This window comes from Antedon mediterranea, chromosome 4 (assembly GCF_964355755.1).
Source record: "Antedon mediterranea chromosome 4, ecAntMedi1.1, whole genome shotgun sequence".
Lineage (NCBI taxonomy): Eukaryota > Metazoa > Echinodermata > Crinoidea > Comatulida > Antedonidae > Antedon > Antedon mediterranea.
In genome coordinates, this window is record NC_092673.1 from 2177771 (window position 1) to 2198504 (window position 20734).

Below are 20734 nucleotides of genomic sequence, written 5' to 3' on the forward strand. Positions count from 1 at the left end.
TGTTTCCTATTATTTATCTGGTTATATAGTAAAACACTGTGCTAAATTGTTATTGTATTAAGGACGAGTTCCGAGAAGATGTATTCAAAGCTACAACCAATCAGAACAGTGTTAATCAATATAGTCCATGGCTACAGCCAATCAGAAACGTCCAAATCGCAATAACCCCTAGGCTAATAGAAATTATTGGTCCGAGTAGCCTTTTCAACCAGACGTTGCGAGGTTTAAAAAGTAAAACATGATTTACTCGCCAGTTTGGTATAGTTTATATACCTGGAAAAAAAGTTCATTGCTTGTAAACTTTGACATAATGACGTCACGTCAAAAAATAGGTGGCGCTGTATCTATCGAAAAAAAAACGAGCTGAGTTGTAGATTGATAGGGATTTTTCAAAAGGCGTATTATCCCGGAAGATATTAATAATTGATAATTTATCATTTTATAATAAAACAGTACATTAATGCAAACAAGAAATACTATCTTTAGGCACAAAAGCCGGTTTAGGACCGTCCGCTACACATATTTGTTCACCTATAATGTCTCGACATGAAGGTAAGTTTAACCATTCCGAGTCGCAAACAGACCCTGCGAGCGGTTTCGAAGCACTGTCGCTCGTGCAAAATACCTCGCATGGCCTCTGTTGCTTTTGGAAAGGCCTAGGCCTAGAGGTTATATTTTAGTAAGGCATGTAGAAACTATAAAACAACTTTCTTTCTCTGTTAACTAACAATAATATTTTATACAAATGGTTCTTTAACCAGATAAACTTGTTTATTTTTAAAATAAAAAGATTTTTGTTTAGCAAGAAATAAAAACTTAACAAAAAGCTTGGTTTGGGCCAGTTTTTGCTTAATATTTGCCAGTCAAACCTTTACATAGATTTACCTAGTTTACAAATTGTACTGAAACATACCAGCAGGTAAGCATACCTTGATAACTGAATAATTTTATTTTGTCTTTTTTTACCGAACCCATTCACAAAGTATGATGAGTATGTTGTTCCTTTGCAATGTAAACCTCTCTTCATATAGTAATACCTTACTGTAATAGGATTTCAATGGTAAATATTTAAAGAATTACTATCTTGTCACAATCACATGGACCTATATTTTCTAAACGTCAGAGCAACGATTCAACTAAAAGACAATAAAACTACAACTGACGTATTAGGCAGAGGGAAGTAGCAGACTACACAGTGCCCAGAGGTTGACACAGAATCGAAAATTTATAATAATATCAAAAGCATTGATGCAATGATTTGATTGGTACTTAACCTTGAGTACAGCTACATTGAGTATCATGTTAGTTAACATAGTACGAAAAATCTTCATTAGTTTAACATAAATCAATGTTTACTATTTGAATTTTTTTAAATGTTTGAACTTAACAATAAAACTATACTCGACGTTAGAGTCCCAATCTCATACGCCAATTTAACAGTGTAAATGTTATTGTGTAACTGCAAAAACTTATTTTACCCAAGTTGGTAGACTATGTTATGTTTGTATATAATGTGTACAAATGCAGTTTCAGTTTTCACCAAATTAAAAACATTAAACACTCATTAGCATACTTTTTTTGCAGGTGTCAGTTGTGATTCATGCATGAAAAGTAATTTTCGTGGCCGACGTTACAAGTGTCTTATTTGTTACGATTACGATCTATGTGCAAGCTGCTACGAAAATGGTGCTACAACCCCAAGACACACAGCTGAACACCCAATGCAGTGCATATTAACTAGATCAGATTTTGGTAGGTTTTGGTAAAATGGATGTATGATATAGTACAGATTGAGGTGTGGGTGTCAAAACATTAAGTGGGTAGTTGGGAAAGAAATAAAATTTTCATCTACCCATGTTTCTTGGATGGGTTCTATGTTGTGTGTTGTTCTCAGTGGAAGAGCTTAAAATAAGTTTAGGGTGGGTGGAAGACTTTAAAGGTGCATGTACTGTTCTCGCCCACAAAGCAAAATTACATCTGTACCATAATTTTCGAAAGCAGCGAATATTGTCTATAGCAATTCTGTATAATGTTTATTTTCAATTCAATCAATTTGGAAACATACATCATTATTATTATTATTATTATATAATATTATTATTCATATTAAAGCAAATAACATGATATGTACGAATTAAAAGATGTTTACTATATAATTTCAATATAAAATTTATTGACAAAAACAGAGATTGACGTTTCGGTACCATCATAGAACCATAATAAAACATTTAGATAAGAATACAAATGGTTCTAATATACAATAGTTTACCGATGTTCCTAATTGTTTTACTAGATATATATTACGGAGGAGAATCAATTACTTTAGAGCAAACGCAGGCGTTTACCTGCCCGTACTGCGGAAAAATGGGGTTCACAGAAATCACGTTACAAGAGCATGTTACGTCGGACCATGCAGATTCCTCACAGGAAGTGGTAAGTCTGTTTCTAAGATTAAATAGAATAATTATTAAATTGAAATGTACAGTAAAAGGTGGTACCAATCCATAGCGTTTGTGTATTGGTACAATAATAATATTACTAATAATAATAATACCACATTTATATAGCACCCTTTTCATGAGTAATCATGCTCAAAGGCGCTTTACAAGCATTATTACCCCAGTATTTTTGTTGGATCAAACGCATCAAACTAGGTACTCATTTAATACACCTGGGTGGAGAGAGGTAAATGTAAGTAAAGTGCCTTGCCTAAGGTACAGTTAAGTTGGTAATACTATCTATACATATTTTACTTGGTTGTGGTATATTTGGAATGGTACATAGGGGTTGGTATCTTAAGTATGTTACAGTTGGTATAGATATTTTATATATTTTGTATCTTTGTGATTAATATCGTGCAGTTACATCAATTAAAATATTGAGTATGGTGCGCCAATATTGTTAATGATTTGGTTGTATGATGGATGGTAACTTTAAAGAATGTTTGTCATAACATTTTAGGTGTGTCCTGTCTGTGCAGCTGTCCCAGGAGGTGAACCAAACTTAGTGACAGATGATTTTGCAGCGCATCTTACTTTAGAACATAGAACAGTCAGAGATCTTATATCCTTTTGTTTTATTATATTTATTTAATTTCAGTAAAACAGAAAAGTTACAGAAAAGATACACAATTATAGTATACAAAGTAAACAAAACATTTGTCAATTAAATGTTATATCAGATGATATAATAAAGTCATAAAAACATATAACTGTAATGGAACTGTAGCTTGGTGGTTAACATGCTTGCCTTCAAATCTTAAGGTCCCAGGTTCAATCCTGACCTAGTGCCAGGGTTCAATCCTGACCTAGTGCCAGGGTTGTACTTTCACTCACAAATCTTTCAACTCCACTCTTAAATGAGACTTTGTTTATAAGCACGATAAATTATAAAATATTTTACCCATCCTGTAATTGCCGAGTTTGTGCTCACTGTTGGATTAAATCCAAAGGCAAATTACTGACAAAATGCAATGGGTATCAGTGGCTAGATCTCAATGGAGATACAAAATAAAATAAGCACTGAAAAATGACAATGCTGTGGGTATCAGTGGCTAGATCTCAATGGAGATACAAAATAAAATAAGCACTGAAAAATGACAATGCTGTGGGTAACAGTGGCTAGATCTCAATGGAGATACAAAATAAGCACTGACAAAATGACAATGCTGTGGGTATCAGTGGCTGGATCTCAATGGAGATACAAGAGTATAATAAGCAAAAAGCTAAATAAAAACAATAAAATAACAGCCAGAAAGAAGTGGTAAACTAAACTAAAAACACTATACTTCTTCATTATACTTCATCAGAAGACTAACAAATATATCTTTATACAGGCATTTACCTTTTTTGAAACTGACTTTATTGACATCATAACCATTTTTTCTTAACGATAATGTTTACGATGAGGCTGCGGCAGGTAGGCATGTAAGACGGATGTTCCACCCAGGGCGTGGCCTGGGACCACGTACTAGGAGAACTAACATGCATTTTAGCAGCGGAAGTGGTCTCTCAAGTCAACCTTCTAGTTCACCTAGTAGTAGAGAAACAATGGATCCCATTGCAGGTATAGTAATATTTTAGTCGAATGCAGTACACCTAGGGTCAACTCGTATTTAATAATATGATTGTATTTACTGTAAGATATTTAAACAAAATGGATAAAAAAGATAAAAGTAAAATTGTTTTGTAAAACTGATATAGTTAGATAGATAGTTAAATATAATGTTTACTGTTTTGGCATTTGTTCTTGTATTTATATCTGTTTTGTGTTAATGCTCCTGTTATTGGCGCATTTCTTTTGCTGATTGGTTGGGTTTGGAAATAAAATAAAATAAATAAATAAATTCTGACAATGTTTAGAATGGATTATATTATTGTAAGTTAAAAAAGGACCCCTTAATATCAGTTCTTTGTTAATGAATAAGAAGAAGCTTGTATAGACTTACTTTAAACAGGATTTAAACCAGAAATTGTTTGGCAAGCAGTGTTATCTCCAGGACCAAACCATGTTTTTTTTTTCACCTTAACATATTTACTATTTGATGTGCATTGATTTTTTTAGAATTACTATCACAATTATCTGGAGTGCGGAGGTCGGCAGGACACTCGACAGCATCCCAGCTTCAACAGTTGCAAATCATGCAACTGCAATTAGAAAGGCAACAAGTTCAACATGCTCAACAAGGCAGCACAAGGCAGCAAGTGGAAAGGCTACCTGTACCCAGGAGGCAAATGGTCCCATCTAATAATAATAACCCTAATCAAAGTTCAAGTGGGGGTGTTTTAGGAAATGCAGCTTCTAATACACAAAGAGACTCACAGTTTCTATTATCTAGGTAAGTATTCAATTTGCAGTTGGAGTTTTCAGAATGTTATTCTCTCATTCAATAAACCCCGTAATCCTTTTCCCTTCGTGCTGTCTTCTCTCCTTTCAGTGATTCTTTTCGTTTTTTAAAATGTTTTTTCGCAATATCAAATTTTAGAGTTATGTTTCTTGTTATTCTTATTGTATATTTTTGTAAAAATTACTTAAAATTTGGCCTCTGACCACAATATGTAATTTATTTTATGTGAATTATAATAAAATTGAATATAAAAGCTATAAAAAAATGTATATATATAATGCATTGTCAGATATAGTAAAAATCTTGCTTGCAATTCAGACTGAATGTACACATCAAAATTGTCAAAAGCAAAAAACATCAGAGAGCAAAAGCTTAGAAACATTATTCAGTGATACATTATTATCTTTCCCACACTAAATTAAATTAGTTAACATTATCATGTGAAACAAGGCATATGAAAGGGAAACTATATTTAACAATAGTAGTTTAAATATTGTCATATTCTGTGTTACTGGTAACATACACATACACATACGAGTGGTAACAGTAAGCGGAAAACTGCGTAGCTGGTCCCACATAGAATGTGTATCTATCCTGAACACTCAACAACAACTGCTCCATGTTTGGTGTAAATGGTCATAAGAATTAACATATTCTATATTTTGAGGGTTTTTTTCTTACCGTTACTGCTTCTGTGTGTAAATTAACCTAATTTTGACCAATTGTATTTCTCAGCATGAAGAGATTCTTGTTGTTGTATGTGACGTGTGAATGTAATAATACACAATAGTAATACTAATATACAAATGAGGTTCTGCACAGTGAAAAAAGATGTCAGGGTGGTGATACAATAACTTTCTACAATTATTAAAATTTCTTTCGTCTTTTCTACAGGATTAATGGATCTTCAGTAACAGATCCTGAGCAACAAGCCATCGAAGAGGAACAGGCTGATAGAAGTTTCTTTCTTCAAGACTTAATTCTGTCGACGCTAAATGATTCAGATAAAGAATCCGACACGTCTGAATCAATACATGAGTCTTCTGGGGCATGGGGGTATTCCGACGATCCGTCAGAAGTTACGTTAGATAAGTTTAGTTCTTTGCAATTGAGAGACAAGTCACCAGATTCATAGCAGAGAGTTTAAAAATTTAGTTAATAGGTGAAAGAATTGTACCTTAAATAACACTAATACAAAGTAATGACCAGGAGGCCTAGGTATTATACTAAAAGTTAGTGTTGGTCAACGCATTTATTGTTGTATGCTGAACATACAGTAAATTTAAATACCACGTACGTACATCTACGGGTGCACATCACGCATTCGTACGAACACGTTTACATTAAGCCTGTAGCTTGAGTGTGTAACAGGCGTGAATTTACATATCAATTGTCTGTTGTGTACGTTTCTATGTTTGAGTGTTTTTAGCATTCCTTGTTTTCGGTTTTAATGATAAATTAGGATAGCAAACGCAAGATTCAGGCCCTAGTCTTACGTGCTTGCCCAACCAAATATCACCTAAATTAGGGAGGCATAATACCATAGAAAGCTTTCTCATGAAATTGTTGCTATTTGATATAGATCACTTGACTTCACATCAATCAATTGATTTGCATTCACATCCTACTAGAACCAAACATGTACGTGTATCAAGCATGTGACATTATTTTTTTATTTGCATATTTACCTACCAACACTACTGTAAAACTGCTGACTAGTTAGTATGCCTGCATCCAAAATATCAACTTCTTTTCAGTTATGACTGATGAATGTCAAGTAATCTGCACATGTTCACAAACTAATCACCTGTTGTGATAGCTTTTGCTACAATACCAAAGTTTTCTATGTTCCTTGTTGTAACCCTATGCTCACTGACAGTATCCCTTTTAGACACTTTTATTTATGTTCAAAACAAATATAGATATAACAATTATGTATTATCCCTCGCCCCCCCCCCCCCTCCCCAAACTACTCCGAAATTCTTAAACATAAATGATGATGTTGTTAATAATAAGTATATCAGACTTGTTATCTATAAATTTAATTGTTGTTATTAGTAAACAAACTTTGATTATAAACAAATATAACAAATATAGATGTAAGTTTGTCATGTGAGTTTTATATTCCACACAAATAAGCGTGTTTTTTATTTAAACTCAAAATTTTCAATAAATTAAAATTCATAAAGGCCCAAGCGCTTATTTGTGTATGAATATGTATTTTCTAAAAATACATTATTGTTTATAAACAATGAGTTAAATTGCGGAACTACAGTACATGTTTTTACTGTACAGCATAAAGCTCTGTCTACACTATCAAATTTTATGTGACAACAAAATGTGATGGACATGATGATGTCATATCAATACCATACCATACCACACTTAGTTTAATAGTGTAGACAGTTTAACATTTCAAATGTGAAATTATTTTGAACCTGTAATTTATTTATGTCCCAGAAAATGTGTTCTTTTGAAAAATAACGTAAAAGTATAGAATATACCCAGATTCAGGTACTACAACTTTTAGAAGTTACAACATTTAGAAGCTTGATATAGCAACATTTATCAAATTCCAATTTAAAACAGATAGTTGATGAGGAATTTTATTTCATATTTTTAAATTTTAAATATTCATAATCTATGTTTGATCTTGTTCGTTATTGTAATGTAGATTTTGTAATCAACTTTCACTCCCAAACAATTCAAACATATCTTTATGTTGGTAGGTATAACATTGGAATCTAATAATTCCTGTCGTAGTTATGGGTATGACTATTACAATATAGCTTCTTACAAATTGTGATGTGTAATTTAAAAAGATAAAATATATGTATCCGATTACTGTATCTTTAAATTGTCCAGGTGTCACATGTGACACTGTTTTACAGAATTATCCTAAGATACTGGCCAGAATGCCATATGTGGAGATACAGTACAGACAATTAGATGAAATATGGAAGGTTGCTGTGATCTTTTAAAATAACGCCTAAAGTAAACATATTTTTGATTATTGTATATTGTAACGTCTGATTTGGGATTTGTACCCAACATTTATCAACTAATGTCTGGTGGTCTACCTCCTGTGTCATAGGTCCTTTCCATGTGACATCATGTTGCCTCCCATTCTATAACCAGTCAACTAATATACAATTACTCTTTGATATTATCCTTCAATTCAATTATTGATATTATTCAATATCATTTTATTGCATTTTTTTGTTAGGAATTTTTTATATTTTGTCATCTTAAATATATTTTTTTGCTAAATTATTTTCAAAGGTTAAAGGCTTCATCTACACGTAGACCTATTGTAATTTAGTTTGATGATATGGGCACGTCCTGTTTTTAGTTTGAAATTTATGTTCCATCGAAATATGTAAACATGACAACCTATCATTACAGTTGTTATAAAAATGTTTTGAGCGAAATATTAAAACAAAATGTTTAATGCAAAATTGTCCAGTTGTAATGAGTATTATGTATTATAAAGTCAATTGGTCCATTACAATATGCTGACTAGATATTTATATTGACATTTTTTGTGAAGAATACAGTGGGGTGTATTTAGGGGATATGTTTTGTTGACTTTTAGATATTCATGAGAATTTGTGACCTTTTCCCCTTTGTTATTATGTTATCTCTCCATCAAAGATAATGTGTGCACAACAAACCAGTACTGTGCAAGGTCCAAATAGGGAGTGGTAACACCTAACTGATCCAAAGGACAAATGATCGAAGTGGTTGAGTAGTCATATATTAGCTAAATAAAATGTTCTACAATAGGAGAAATCAACACTCAACATAGAAAAGAAAGGTAAGATATTAAAGCTATACCTACCTCTACAAACACAAACTTTGTATGCCTGATTATACATTTTGCTTGTCCAACCTACTGTCTGTCTAAGCAAAACTATATTCTAATGATATGTAATAATTACATACACTTCAGACTTGGGTAAGCATGCAAGTTTAATGCTGTATTTAAACGAACGAACAAACAAGTACTGTGCAAGGTCCAAGGAATGGTAACACCTAACTGATCCAAAAGACAAATGATCGAAGTGGTTGAGTAGTCATATATTAGCTAAATAAAATGTTCTACAATAGGAGAAATCAACACTCAACATAGAAAAGAAAGGTAAGATAAAAGCTATACCTACCTCTACAAACAAAAACTTTGTATGCCTGATAATGCATTCTGTTTGTCCAACCTACTGTCTGTCTGTCAAAACTATATTTCTAGTAAGAGATGTACTATTTACATACACGTCAGTCTTGGGTAAGCAAGCAAAGCATGCAAGCTTTAATGCTGTATTTATACACTCTATGAGTTCCACTATCTGAGCTACATCAATTTTAACAAAAGTTAAATATCTTTTCATATTCTTTGATGATAAAATGTTTGCAATTTATTCTCCATCAATTTTCTTTGTAGACAGCAAACTTCTAGTGGAATGGCTGACATCGAAAGTAACTTCAGGGACTTAAAATTTGATCTTAGTGAACACTACAAGGGTCGTAACTACCTGTGGTTGAGATTTCTCCTTTATGATTTCATACCTGGAGACTATTTAACCAATCCAGATTTCACAGGGAATAATTTATTTAATAAACTTCAAGAATCTGGTTGTATTAGACCTAAAAAAGTGGACCTTTTATTAGAAGTTACTCAAGTTTCAGGTTTGAAAGAAGCAAAAGAGCTTGTAATTCAGTATATGAACAATAATAATGTTCACAATACTGGTCAAGAATATTTGTCTTCATTTCGCAAACAACTATTTCAGGCCATAAACCAATGTGGACCAGAAGACCTGAAAAAGGTTATTGGTTACTATGGACTAGAGAGTTTTGATTTAAAAAATCTTTGGGACGTTGTGTTTAGATTAGAGAGAGACGGCCTTTTAAAAGATGAATTAAGCAAGAATAGGTTTAAACGTCTGCTTGTACAACGTGCACAGGATGAATTGCTATGTATTGGTATGTATTTTTTTTTTTAACTTTATCAATAAAAAATATATATGTTATCCGACATTTTACATTCTTATGTCTGCCAAAAGTATAAAATCCAGGCAAATTACTGAAAACTGACAATGCTGTGAGTATTAGTAACTGATCTCAAATGAGATACTGTACAAATAAAACAAGCATGAGTCGCTTTTTAACAATCTAGCAGAGAATTCAGAGAGATTTACATTAATCGGACAAAGGTATCAAATACGTAAAATTAATAATTTCAACAATAAAGGTTTTTTTTTTCAGACGAACCTGGAACATCAAAACAGTTCACAGGATCAAGAAATCCACAAAGTAGGTATAATTATCATTAATCAATAATAATAAATAAATCATTTTCTACCAAAAAGTGTAAAATACAAAAAAGTTGGGTTAATGTGGAGATTAACAGCCATTAATTAATGTATATCATATGTTGTGTTGTAATAGATATTATATTCAAATGCACACTATAATTCTTTTCCAGATAAATCTGGAACATCGCAACAATCTAAGAGACCAAGAAGTACACAAGGTATATATTTTATTCATTTATGGTGATGTTGTATATAGTAGTTGTGGATCCAGAGAACTAATTAATAAAATTAGATCAGAAGAGTGAATTCCCTGGTTTAAATAAATACCTTGATTAATAATTATGTACTGTATTATAAATATTTAACATATTTTTCTGCTTTTATACCTATATAGCTCCCATTTCTTGTATATTGTAATCGTGTTCTTGTACTTTTTCTTGTATTGTTATTGATTTTGATCAAATTTATTATAATATTTAAGTGAACAGTGTCAAATTGTAATATATATTTGTTATTTTACAAATGATTCTGGAACATCAAAACAGACAAAGAGGTCGAGTCCAGAGGGTACGTTTTATTGATTAGGGTGATGTCTGAATTGTTATAAATTTTCAGGAGAACGAAACTAATAAACTATATTTTATTTTATTTTTGTTTTGTACAGATCAACCTGGAACATCAAAACAAGAAACAAATTCAAAAAGTTCAGGTAAATTTACTCGTCGCGCGTGTGTGAATCCGATTGTATTGAAAATAGATAGAGGAAACAAGCTTGCGCAGTTTAGCCGGTCTATAGTTCAAGAAGGGCATGGCAATAAACCGGCGATTAACCAGTATATAGTATCTTGGTTAATAATATAAGCCAGTGATTAACCAATCAGATGCTGTGAATTGAAAGGTGTTGGTATAATCAGACTACTGTATATAGTATCTTAATAATAATTATGTACTGTATTCTAAATATTCAATTTTAACTCAAATTTCTAGTGAATTCCTTGTAATATTCTTCTTGTACTTTTTCTTATATATTGCTTCTGAAATTGATTTTGAATGAATTTGTGTAAAATTGTAAACATATTTTTTTTTTTTTTTACAGATGAACCTGGGACATCAAAACAGACGGAAATATCAAGTCCAGTGATCAATGATTGTAGGTTTTGATTTTGAGCATGGCAATCAAGTTGATGATAATGGCATTAACAACCTTATAATAATATCATAAGAATGAATTGCACTTGAAATTTTACCTTATAGATAACTTTTTACCTGAATAATTACCCATAAATGATATGTTTAGCTGTACTGTATTTTAAAGTATGATATATATAAAAAAGGAACTTGTAATAATTAAGTAATATTTATATTATTTAAATTTTGCTATTTTAAATTTCTATTATGTACCAGGTGCGGATTTAGGTTGGACTAAAATTTAACAGCCATGTTTTTTTCATAATAAAATATATACTATTATTCTTTTATCATTTATGAAATATTTAGCCTCTCCTAATCTATAATTCTGGATCGCCCCTGTGTACTTTTTCCCATTGTGCTTAAAAGATTTACTATTTTTTAATGGTACAGTTCTAAACACATATTTTCTACCAAAAAGTGTAAAATCAAAAAAAAAATAGTATTAATGTGGAGATTAACAGCCATAAATTACTGTATATCATATGTTGTGTTGAAATAGATATTTCAATATATTCTCTACAGTATATTCAAATGCACACTATAATTCTTTTCCAGATAAATATGGACAATTGCAACAATCTAAGAGACCAAAAAGTCCACAAGGTATATATTTTATTCATTTATGGTGATATTGTATATAGTAGTTGTAGATCCAGAGAACTAATTAATAGTTTAGATCAGGGAAGAGTGAATTCCCTCTTCCCTGGTTTAAATAAATACCTTGATTAATAATTATGTACTGTATTATAAATATTTAACATATTTTTTTGCTTTTATACCTATACAGCTCCCATTTCTTGTATATTGCTTGTAATCATGTTCTTGTACATTTTCTTGTATTCTTGATTTTGATCAATTTATTATAATATTTAAGTGGACAGTGTAAAATTGTAATACAGTATATATTTGTTATTTTACAGATGATCCTGGGACATCAAAACAGACAAAGAGATCGAGTCCAGAGGGTACGTTTTATTCATTAAGGGTGATGTTTCAAATTTTATATTTGCCCTTAAAATTTAATTTTCAGGTCAATGAAAAACCTAAAAGATTTACTATTTTTTAAGAGAAGTATCAAATGATTTTGTAGGTTTTGATTTTGAGCATGGCAATCAAGTTGATGATAATGACAGTAACAAGCTTATAATAATAACACCACAATGAATTACACTTTCTTATATAAAAAAAAAATATATTGACACTTAAAATTTGAACTTATAGATAACTTTTTACCTGTATAATTACCCACAAATGATAGGTTTACCTGTACATTTTAAAGTATGGTAATAGTATATTACAAGTTATAATAATATATGGCTAATATGGAAATTGTAAAAAATAATTATATTATTTATATTTTGCAATTTTAAATTTCTATTATGTACCAGGTGCGGATTTAGGTGGGGCTAAAATTTAACAGCCATGTTTACTTTAAAATAAAATAATGACTATTTTTCTTTTATCATATAATGCCCCTGTGAACTTTTTCCCATTGTGTTTTATGTCCTCCACAAATATAGATAGATCACACTAATATATAAAACCCAAAAACTTTCAAAAAATATTACAAGGGAAAGACAACATGAATAAATATTTAGATGTAATATTTTAATATTTTAGATGAGAAAATAAGGCACTATCTGCTAAGCAATCAACAAAAAGTATACCGCACATTCCATCAGTTTACACCACAAACCATGAATTCTGCACTTCAATTAAATATAGCTGACATGTTCACCGAGCTGGAACTACTAAAATCGACAACAAATGAAGGCAATCAACGTATAGAATTGAAAGGTCTTGTAGAAAGAATTACACCTAAATGCAGAGTTCTCATCAGTGGTGAAGGAGGTATTGGTAAAACTACCTTACTGAGGCATTTTGCATATAACTGGGCTACTAAAGATAAATTTGAAATTTTTAAAGGTAAAATACTATTTCTCATCAATATTAGAGATTTAGAGAAAGGTGACAATATTTTAGATGCTATTGTAAAACCCATTGAGCTTGAAGATTTCAGCTTGTCAACAGGTCTATCAGGAGATGATCCAAACTTGATCAAGAAATTTTTAATGGATCATGATGATTCAATTGTATTACTGATAGATGGTTTAGATGAATTAAGATTTCAAAACAAAAGCCCACTACGTCTTTTCAAACGGGAAAGACTAGAGAATAGTTCAGTAGTAGTTACTTCTCGTTCAGTAAATATAGATGATTACATTAAGACAAGTAATTTACATGTGCAAGTAATAGGGTTTGATCACAAAAATGTAAAGAAATATATTAAGAGATATTTTGATCATGTTAACAAATCTAAACTGGGAGATTTCTTTATTAAACAGTTTAATCGTTATGATTTCCATAAAGAACATCCAGTGGTGTATGCAATGTGTAAGAATCCTATGCTGCTTCTCTCAATTTGTTTCATGTGGAAAAAAAACCAACATCTTCCTACTGACAAAGTAGATTTATTCAAAGCATTTTTTCTGTGTATTTTGAATCAATTTAACAGACAAAACAATCCTCCTAAAATTTGTGATTTTCAAAAAATACCGGAAAAATATTTAGCATCTATGCTACTGTTAGGAAAGTGCATGTATAAACAATTAAAGAAAAACCAACTTTCATTTACCAAAGATGAGTTATATACAGCAGGTATAGATAGAGATGCAGTAGATGATATGCTTGCCTTGACTCTAAACCTTGGTTTTGTATATGAAGATAAATCTAGTTTAGACGAGTCTAATCTGATAAAGACTTTCACAACTCCTCACAAGTTAATAGTAGAATCATTGGTTGGGTTTTACCTATACAAGGTATGTGAAAAAGAAAATTTGGAGAGTGAAAGTGAAAATATGAAATGTTTACTTTCGACATTAAGTGATCAAGAATGGGAGATAATAAGAGAAAGTGAACATTTAAAAATGGCACGTAAATTTGCAATTGGATTTCTTGGTGTCAATGCTGCAAAGTTTTTGAAACATTGGATCACAAATAGTTTTCCAACATTTCGTTCTTTGATTTTGCTTTTGAAAGAAGTAGAAAGAAGTAGTAATGATAAGCATTTGGAGGAAGTAGAAACTAACCTTATGAAACATATAACAACAACAAAGTTAGACATACAAATTAATGATGTATGTAACTCATTAAGATTCTTTCTCACTCACTATGAACCAAATACAAATGTACATACAGAAAATGTATTATACCTTTTGAGAAAAGTTCATGACATACCTTCTTTTCACATTGCTGAAAACGTGTATAGTGATATGCCACCTGAAGCAAAAGGTAAAGCAATTGCTCACAGTTTGATTGCTGTGTCAAATCAAGAAAGGATTTTGAACACGATTACTAGAGATTGTGTGGATTATGTAATAGATGAATGTGAAAAACACAATATGAAATATGACATAGAGGAATTTTATATTCATGATAGATCAACTGCTACATTAGTTCACATTTTAACAAATTCACCAAAACTGAAATGTTTCTATGCACATCCTAACACTATTACAGGTACTGTATTGAATGATGTAGTATTAGGCCTACAATGTTGTAGTAAATCAGTTCGTTCAAGTGAAGTAATACATGCTAAGCAACCAATTATGTTAACATTAGACAAACTTCATATAAGTGATAATAATCTCAGTCAAGTTGATGGTGCTTTACTGGCATCTTTAATCTGTATGAATAAAGATAGTTCGAGTATGCTTAGTTTGTCTCAACTTAATATGCATAATTGCAATTTATCAGGTAAGATCATGAATAATATGATCACAGAGTATTCTATTAGAAAAGCTACCTTGAGATTATCTAATCTGGATATAAGTGATAATAATCTCAGTCAAATTGATGGTGCTTTACTGGCATCTTTTATCTGTATGAATAAAGATAGTTATGGTAGGCTTCCTTTGACTCATCTTAATATGCATAATTGCAATTTATCAGGTAAGATCATGAATAATATGATCACAGAGTGTTCTAGTAGAACAGCTACCTTAAGGTTATATAAACTGGATATAAGTGATAATAATCTCAGTCAAATTGATGGTGCTTTACTGGCATCTTTAATCTGTATGATTAAAAATAGTTCATTTAGGTTTGATTGCTCTCAACTTAATATGCATAATTGCAATTTATCAGGTGAGATCATGAATAATATGATCACAGAGTGTTCTATTAGAAAAGCTACCTTGAGATTAGATAAACTGGATATAAGTGATAATAATCTCAGTCAAATTGATGGTGCTTTACTGGCATCTTTTATCTGTATGAATAAAGATAGTTATGGTAGTCTTCGTTTGCCTGAACTTAATATGCATAATTGCAATTTATCAGGTGAGATCATGAATAATATGATCACAGAGTGTTCTAGTAGAACAGCTACCTTGAGATTATCTAAACTGGATATAAGTGATAATAATCTCAGTCAAATTGATGGTGCTTTACTGGCATCTTTAATCTGTATGATTAAAAATAGTTCATTTAGGTTTGATTTCTCTCAACTTAATATGCATAATTGCAATTTATCAGGTGAGGTGATGAATAATATGATCACAGAGTGTTCTAGTAGAACAGCTACCTTTTGGTTATCTAAACTGGATATAAGTGATAATAATCTCAGTCAAATTGATGGTGCTTTACTGGCATCTTTAATCGGTATGAATAAAAATAGTTCAGGTAGGGTTTGTTTGTCTCAACTTAATATTCATAATTGCAATTTATCAGGTGAGGTGATGAATAATATGATCACAGAGTGTTCTAGTAGAACAGCTACCTTGAGATTAGGTAAACTGGATATAAGTGATAACAATCTCAGTCAAATTGATGGTGCTTTACTGGCATCTTTAATCTGTAGGAATAAAAATAGTTCAGGTAGGCTTGGTTTCTCTCAACTTAATATGCATAATTGCAATTTATCAGGTGAGATATTAAATAATATGATCACAGAGTGTTCCAGTGGAACAGCAGCTACCTTTTGGTTATCTAACCTGGATATAAGTGATAATAATCTCAGTCAAGTTGATAGTGGTTTACTGGCATCTTTTATCTGTATGATAGAATCAGATAGGCTTCGTTTGACTCAACTTAATATGCAAAATTGCAATTTATCAATTGAGGTGATGAATATGACTAAAAGTTTAAATAGAAGAGTAATAATTAACACTGAAGTGATATCTATTTAATGACCATATTTAAATCTCTTTGTGTGATAAATTGTATTTAAACTTAGAGAGTGATATCTAAAGAGTGCAAGAATAGAAAAGTCGGAATGATGTACTGTATTCCAAAGTCAATTCATTAAAATGTAAGATTAAATGGTAAATACAAATATTGCAATATGCACATTTTAAATGTAAACCCACTGGTTTGCATATTAATAATCATTTGTTGTACAACTTGTCTATCAATTTGACAAAATATGTATTTGATATCCAAATAATTTTAGTTTCTAGTTCAACTTGCATATTTTACATCTAGACAATTACTGTAAGCATAAATATAGTATAACACCAACAAAATGTCCCCTTAATAAAGGTGTCCCTTTTTGGGTTGGCTGTAACATAGTAGAACACCAACAAAATGTCCCCTTAATAGGGGTGCCTCTTGGGTTGGCTATTGGTTGGTTATTAATGAAGACTAATTGGTTAAAAATACAAATTATGCATATTGTTTAAATCATCAATGTACTTGTAATTTGCATTAATATTTCATTATAATTTCTGTGACTTATTTATATCATATGTTAATATACAGTAACACCATAGCATGTAAACAAAGCATTTTGATTCTCAATTTTAATTCATTCTATTATTGAAAACAAGTACTAATGAGTTCATTTCATTTTTATTTATATTTTACCTGCTGAAATGATTTGGATAATGTTATGATAATTTTATATGAATTAAACAGTACCAATATTTATGTATGTATGCAATTTAGTAAGGTATTGATGTTTGTGTTTTAAATATTAACTATGGTTTACATAAACACAATTATTATTATATGTATGTCAATATGATAATTTGTGATTAAAGGAACAAGTAAAATATGTATAGTGTTATGTTTGAATGTAGTAAACCAAATAACAAAAAGAAACATGATTGAATCAGTGTCTACACAATTGGTTTGGGAATGCTATAGCAGAAGTGCATAAATCATTAACACATTATGACAACGGGCTGAATTGCAGAAATAATATATTAGCCTAAATCAATTTACAACATCACACACAAAAAAACACACAGTACGGAGAAAAAAAAAACCGCAGTTGGGCAAAAACATGGTCAATATGATATATAAAACAATTGCAACAAAATTGCACGAGACAAGATAAGAATGAGTTGGAAACTCTGTCGTAGCGATACAAGGATGCACTGTAAATGGTTTCAAGTAATTTTGTCATGTAAATAATTGGGCTATTCTTAAATCTATTCATATTGCACTTCGGTTTTCTAAGGAACATGTATGTGGTACTATTTGAAAGGGGAAACCAATTGTTTGGCACGTAAATTTGCAATTGGATTTCTTGGTGTCAATGCTGCAAAGTTTTTGAAACATTGGATCACAAATAGTTTTCCAACATTTCGTTCTTTGATTTTGCTTTTGAAAGAAGTAGAAAGAAGTAGTAATGATAAGCATTTGGAGGAAGTAGAAACTAACCTTATGAAACATATAACAACAACAAAGTTAGACATACAAATTAATGATGTATGTAACTCATTAAGATTCTTTCTCACTCACTATGAACCAAATACAAATGTACATACAGAAAATGTATTATACCTTTTGAGAAAAGTTCATGACATACCTTCTTTTCACATTGCTGAAAACGTGTATAGTGATATGCCACCTGAAGCAAAAGGTAAAGCAATTGCTCACAGTTTGATTGCTGTGTCAAATCAAGAAAGGATTTTGAACACGATTACTAGAGATTGTGTGGATTATGTAATAGATGAATGTGAAAAACACAATATGAAATATGACATAGAGGAATTTTATATTCATGATAGATCAACTGCTACATTAGTTCACATTTTAACAAATTCACCAAAACTGAAATGTTTCTATGCACATCCTAACACTATTACAGGTACTGTATTGAATGATGTAGTATTAGGCCTACAATGTTGTAGTAAATCAGTTCGTTCAAGTGAAGTAATACATGCTAAGCAACCAATTATGTTAACATTAGACAAACTTCATATAAGTGATAATAATCTCAGTCAAGTTGATGGTGCTTTACTGGCATCTTTAATCTGTATGAATAAAGATAGTTCGAGTATGCTTAGTTTGTCTCAACTTAATATGCATAATTGCAATTTATCAGGTAAGATCATGAATAATATGATCACAGAGTATTCTATTAGAAAAGCTACCTTGAGATTATCTAATCTGGATATAAGTGATAATAATCTCAGTCAAATTGATGGTGCTTTACTGGCATCTTTTATCTGTATGAATAAAGATAGTTATGGTAGGCTTCCTTTGACTCATCTTAATATGCATAATTGCAATTTATCAGGTAAGATCATGAATAATATGATCACAGAGTGTTCTAGTAGAACAGCTACCTTAAGGTTATATAAACTGGATATAAGTGATAATAATCTCAGTCAAATTGATGGTGCTTTACTGGCATCTTTAATCTGTATGATTAAAAATAGTTCATTTAGGTTTGATTGCTCTCAACTTAATATGCATAATTGCAATTTATCAGGTGAGATCATGAATAATATGATCACAGAGTGTTCTATTAGAAAAGCTACCTCGAGATTAGATAAACTGGATATAAGTGATAATAATCTCAGTCAAATTGATGGTGCTTTACTGGCATCTTTTATCTGTATGAATAAAGATAGTTATGGTAGTCTTCGTTTGCCTGAACTTAATATGCATAATTGCAATTTATCAGGTGAGATCATGAATAATATGATCACAGAGTGTTCTAGTAGAACAGCTACCTTGAGATTATCTAAACTGGATATAAGTGATAATAATCTCAGTCAAATTGATGGTGCTTTACTGGCATCTTTAATCTGTATGATTAAAAATAGTTCATTTAGGTTTGATTTCTCTCAACTTAATATGCATAATTGCAATTTATCAGGTGAGGTGATGAATAATATGATCACAGAGTGTTCTAGTAGAACAGCTACCTTTTGGTTATCTAAACTGGATATAAGTGATAATAATCTCAGTCAAATTGATGGTGCTTTACTGGCATCTTTAATCGGTATGAATAAAAATAGTTCAGGTAGGGTTTGTTTGTCTCAACTTAATATTCATAATTGCAATTTATCAGGTGAGGTGATGAATAATATGATCACAGAGTGTTCTAGTAGAACAGCTACCTTGAGATTAGGTAAACTGGATATAAGTGATAACAATCTCAGTCAAATTGATGGTGCTTTACTGGCATCTTTAATCTGTAGGAATAAAAATAGTTCAGGTAGGCTTGGTTTCTCTCAACTTAATATGCATAATTGCAATTTATCAGGTGAGATATTAAATAATATGATCACAGAGTGTTCCAGTGGAACAGCAGCTACCTTTTGGTTATCTAACCTGGATATAAGTGATAATAATCTCAGTCAAGTTGATAGTGGTTTACTGGCATCTTTTATCTGTATGATAGAATCAGATAGGCTTCGTTTGACTCAACTTAATATGCAAAATTGCAATTTATCAATTGAGGTGATGAATATGACTAAAAGTTTAAATAGAAGAGTAATAATTAACACTGAAGTGATATCTATTTAATGACCATATTTAAATCTCTTTGTGTGATAAATTGTATTTAAACTTAGAGAGTGATATCTAAAGAGTGCAAGAATAGAAAAGTCGGAATGATGTACTGTATTCCAAAGTCAATTCATTAAAATGTAAGATTAAATGGTAAATACAAATATTGCAATATGCACATTTTAAATGTAAACCCACTGGTTTGCATATTAATAATCATTTGTTGTACAACTTGTCTATCAATTTGACAAAATATGTATTTGATATCCAAATAATTTTAGTTTCTAGTTCAACTTGCATATTTTACATCTAGACAATTACTGTAAGCATAAATATAGTATAACACCAACAAAATGTCCCCTTAATAAAGGTGTCCCTTTTTGGGTTGGCTGTAACATAGTAGAACACCAACAAAATGTCCCCTTAATAGGGGTGCCTCTTGGGTTGGCTATTGGTTGGTTATTAATGAAGACTAATTGGTTAAAAATACAAATTATGCATATTGTTTAAATCATCAATGTACTTGTAATTTGCATTAATATTTCATTATAATTTCTGTGACTTATTTATATCATATGTTAATATACAGTAACACCATAGCATGTAAACAAAGCATTTTGATTCTCAATTTTAATTC

At 30.9% G+C, this 20734-nt stretch overlaps 1 protein-coding gene across 1 annotated transcript; it reads left to right on the forward strand.

The window, feature by feature from the left end:
• The first annotated feature begins 385 nt into the window (after positions 1-385).
• LOC140046193 (E3 ubiquitin-protein ligase KCMF1-like) lies at positions 386-8254 on the forward strand. The gene is made up of 7 exons (XM_072090752.1): positions 386-552; positions 1585-1752; positions 2294-2433; positions 2962-3063; positions 3903-4065; positions 4564-4837; positions 5741-8254. The coding sequence occupies exons 1-7, from the start codon at positions 537-539 to the stop codon at positions 5979-5981; spliced, it is 1104 nt and encodes a 367-aa protein (XP_071946853.1). The 5' UTR covers positions 386-536; the 3' UTR covers positions 5982-8254.
• The last annotated feature ends 12480 nt before the right edge of the window (positions 8255-20734 follow it).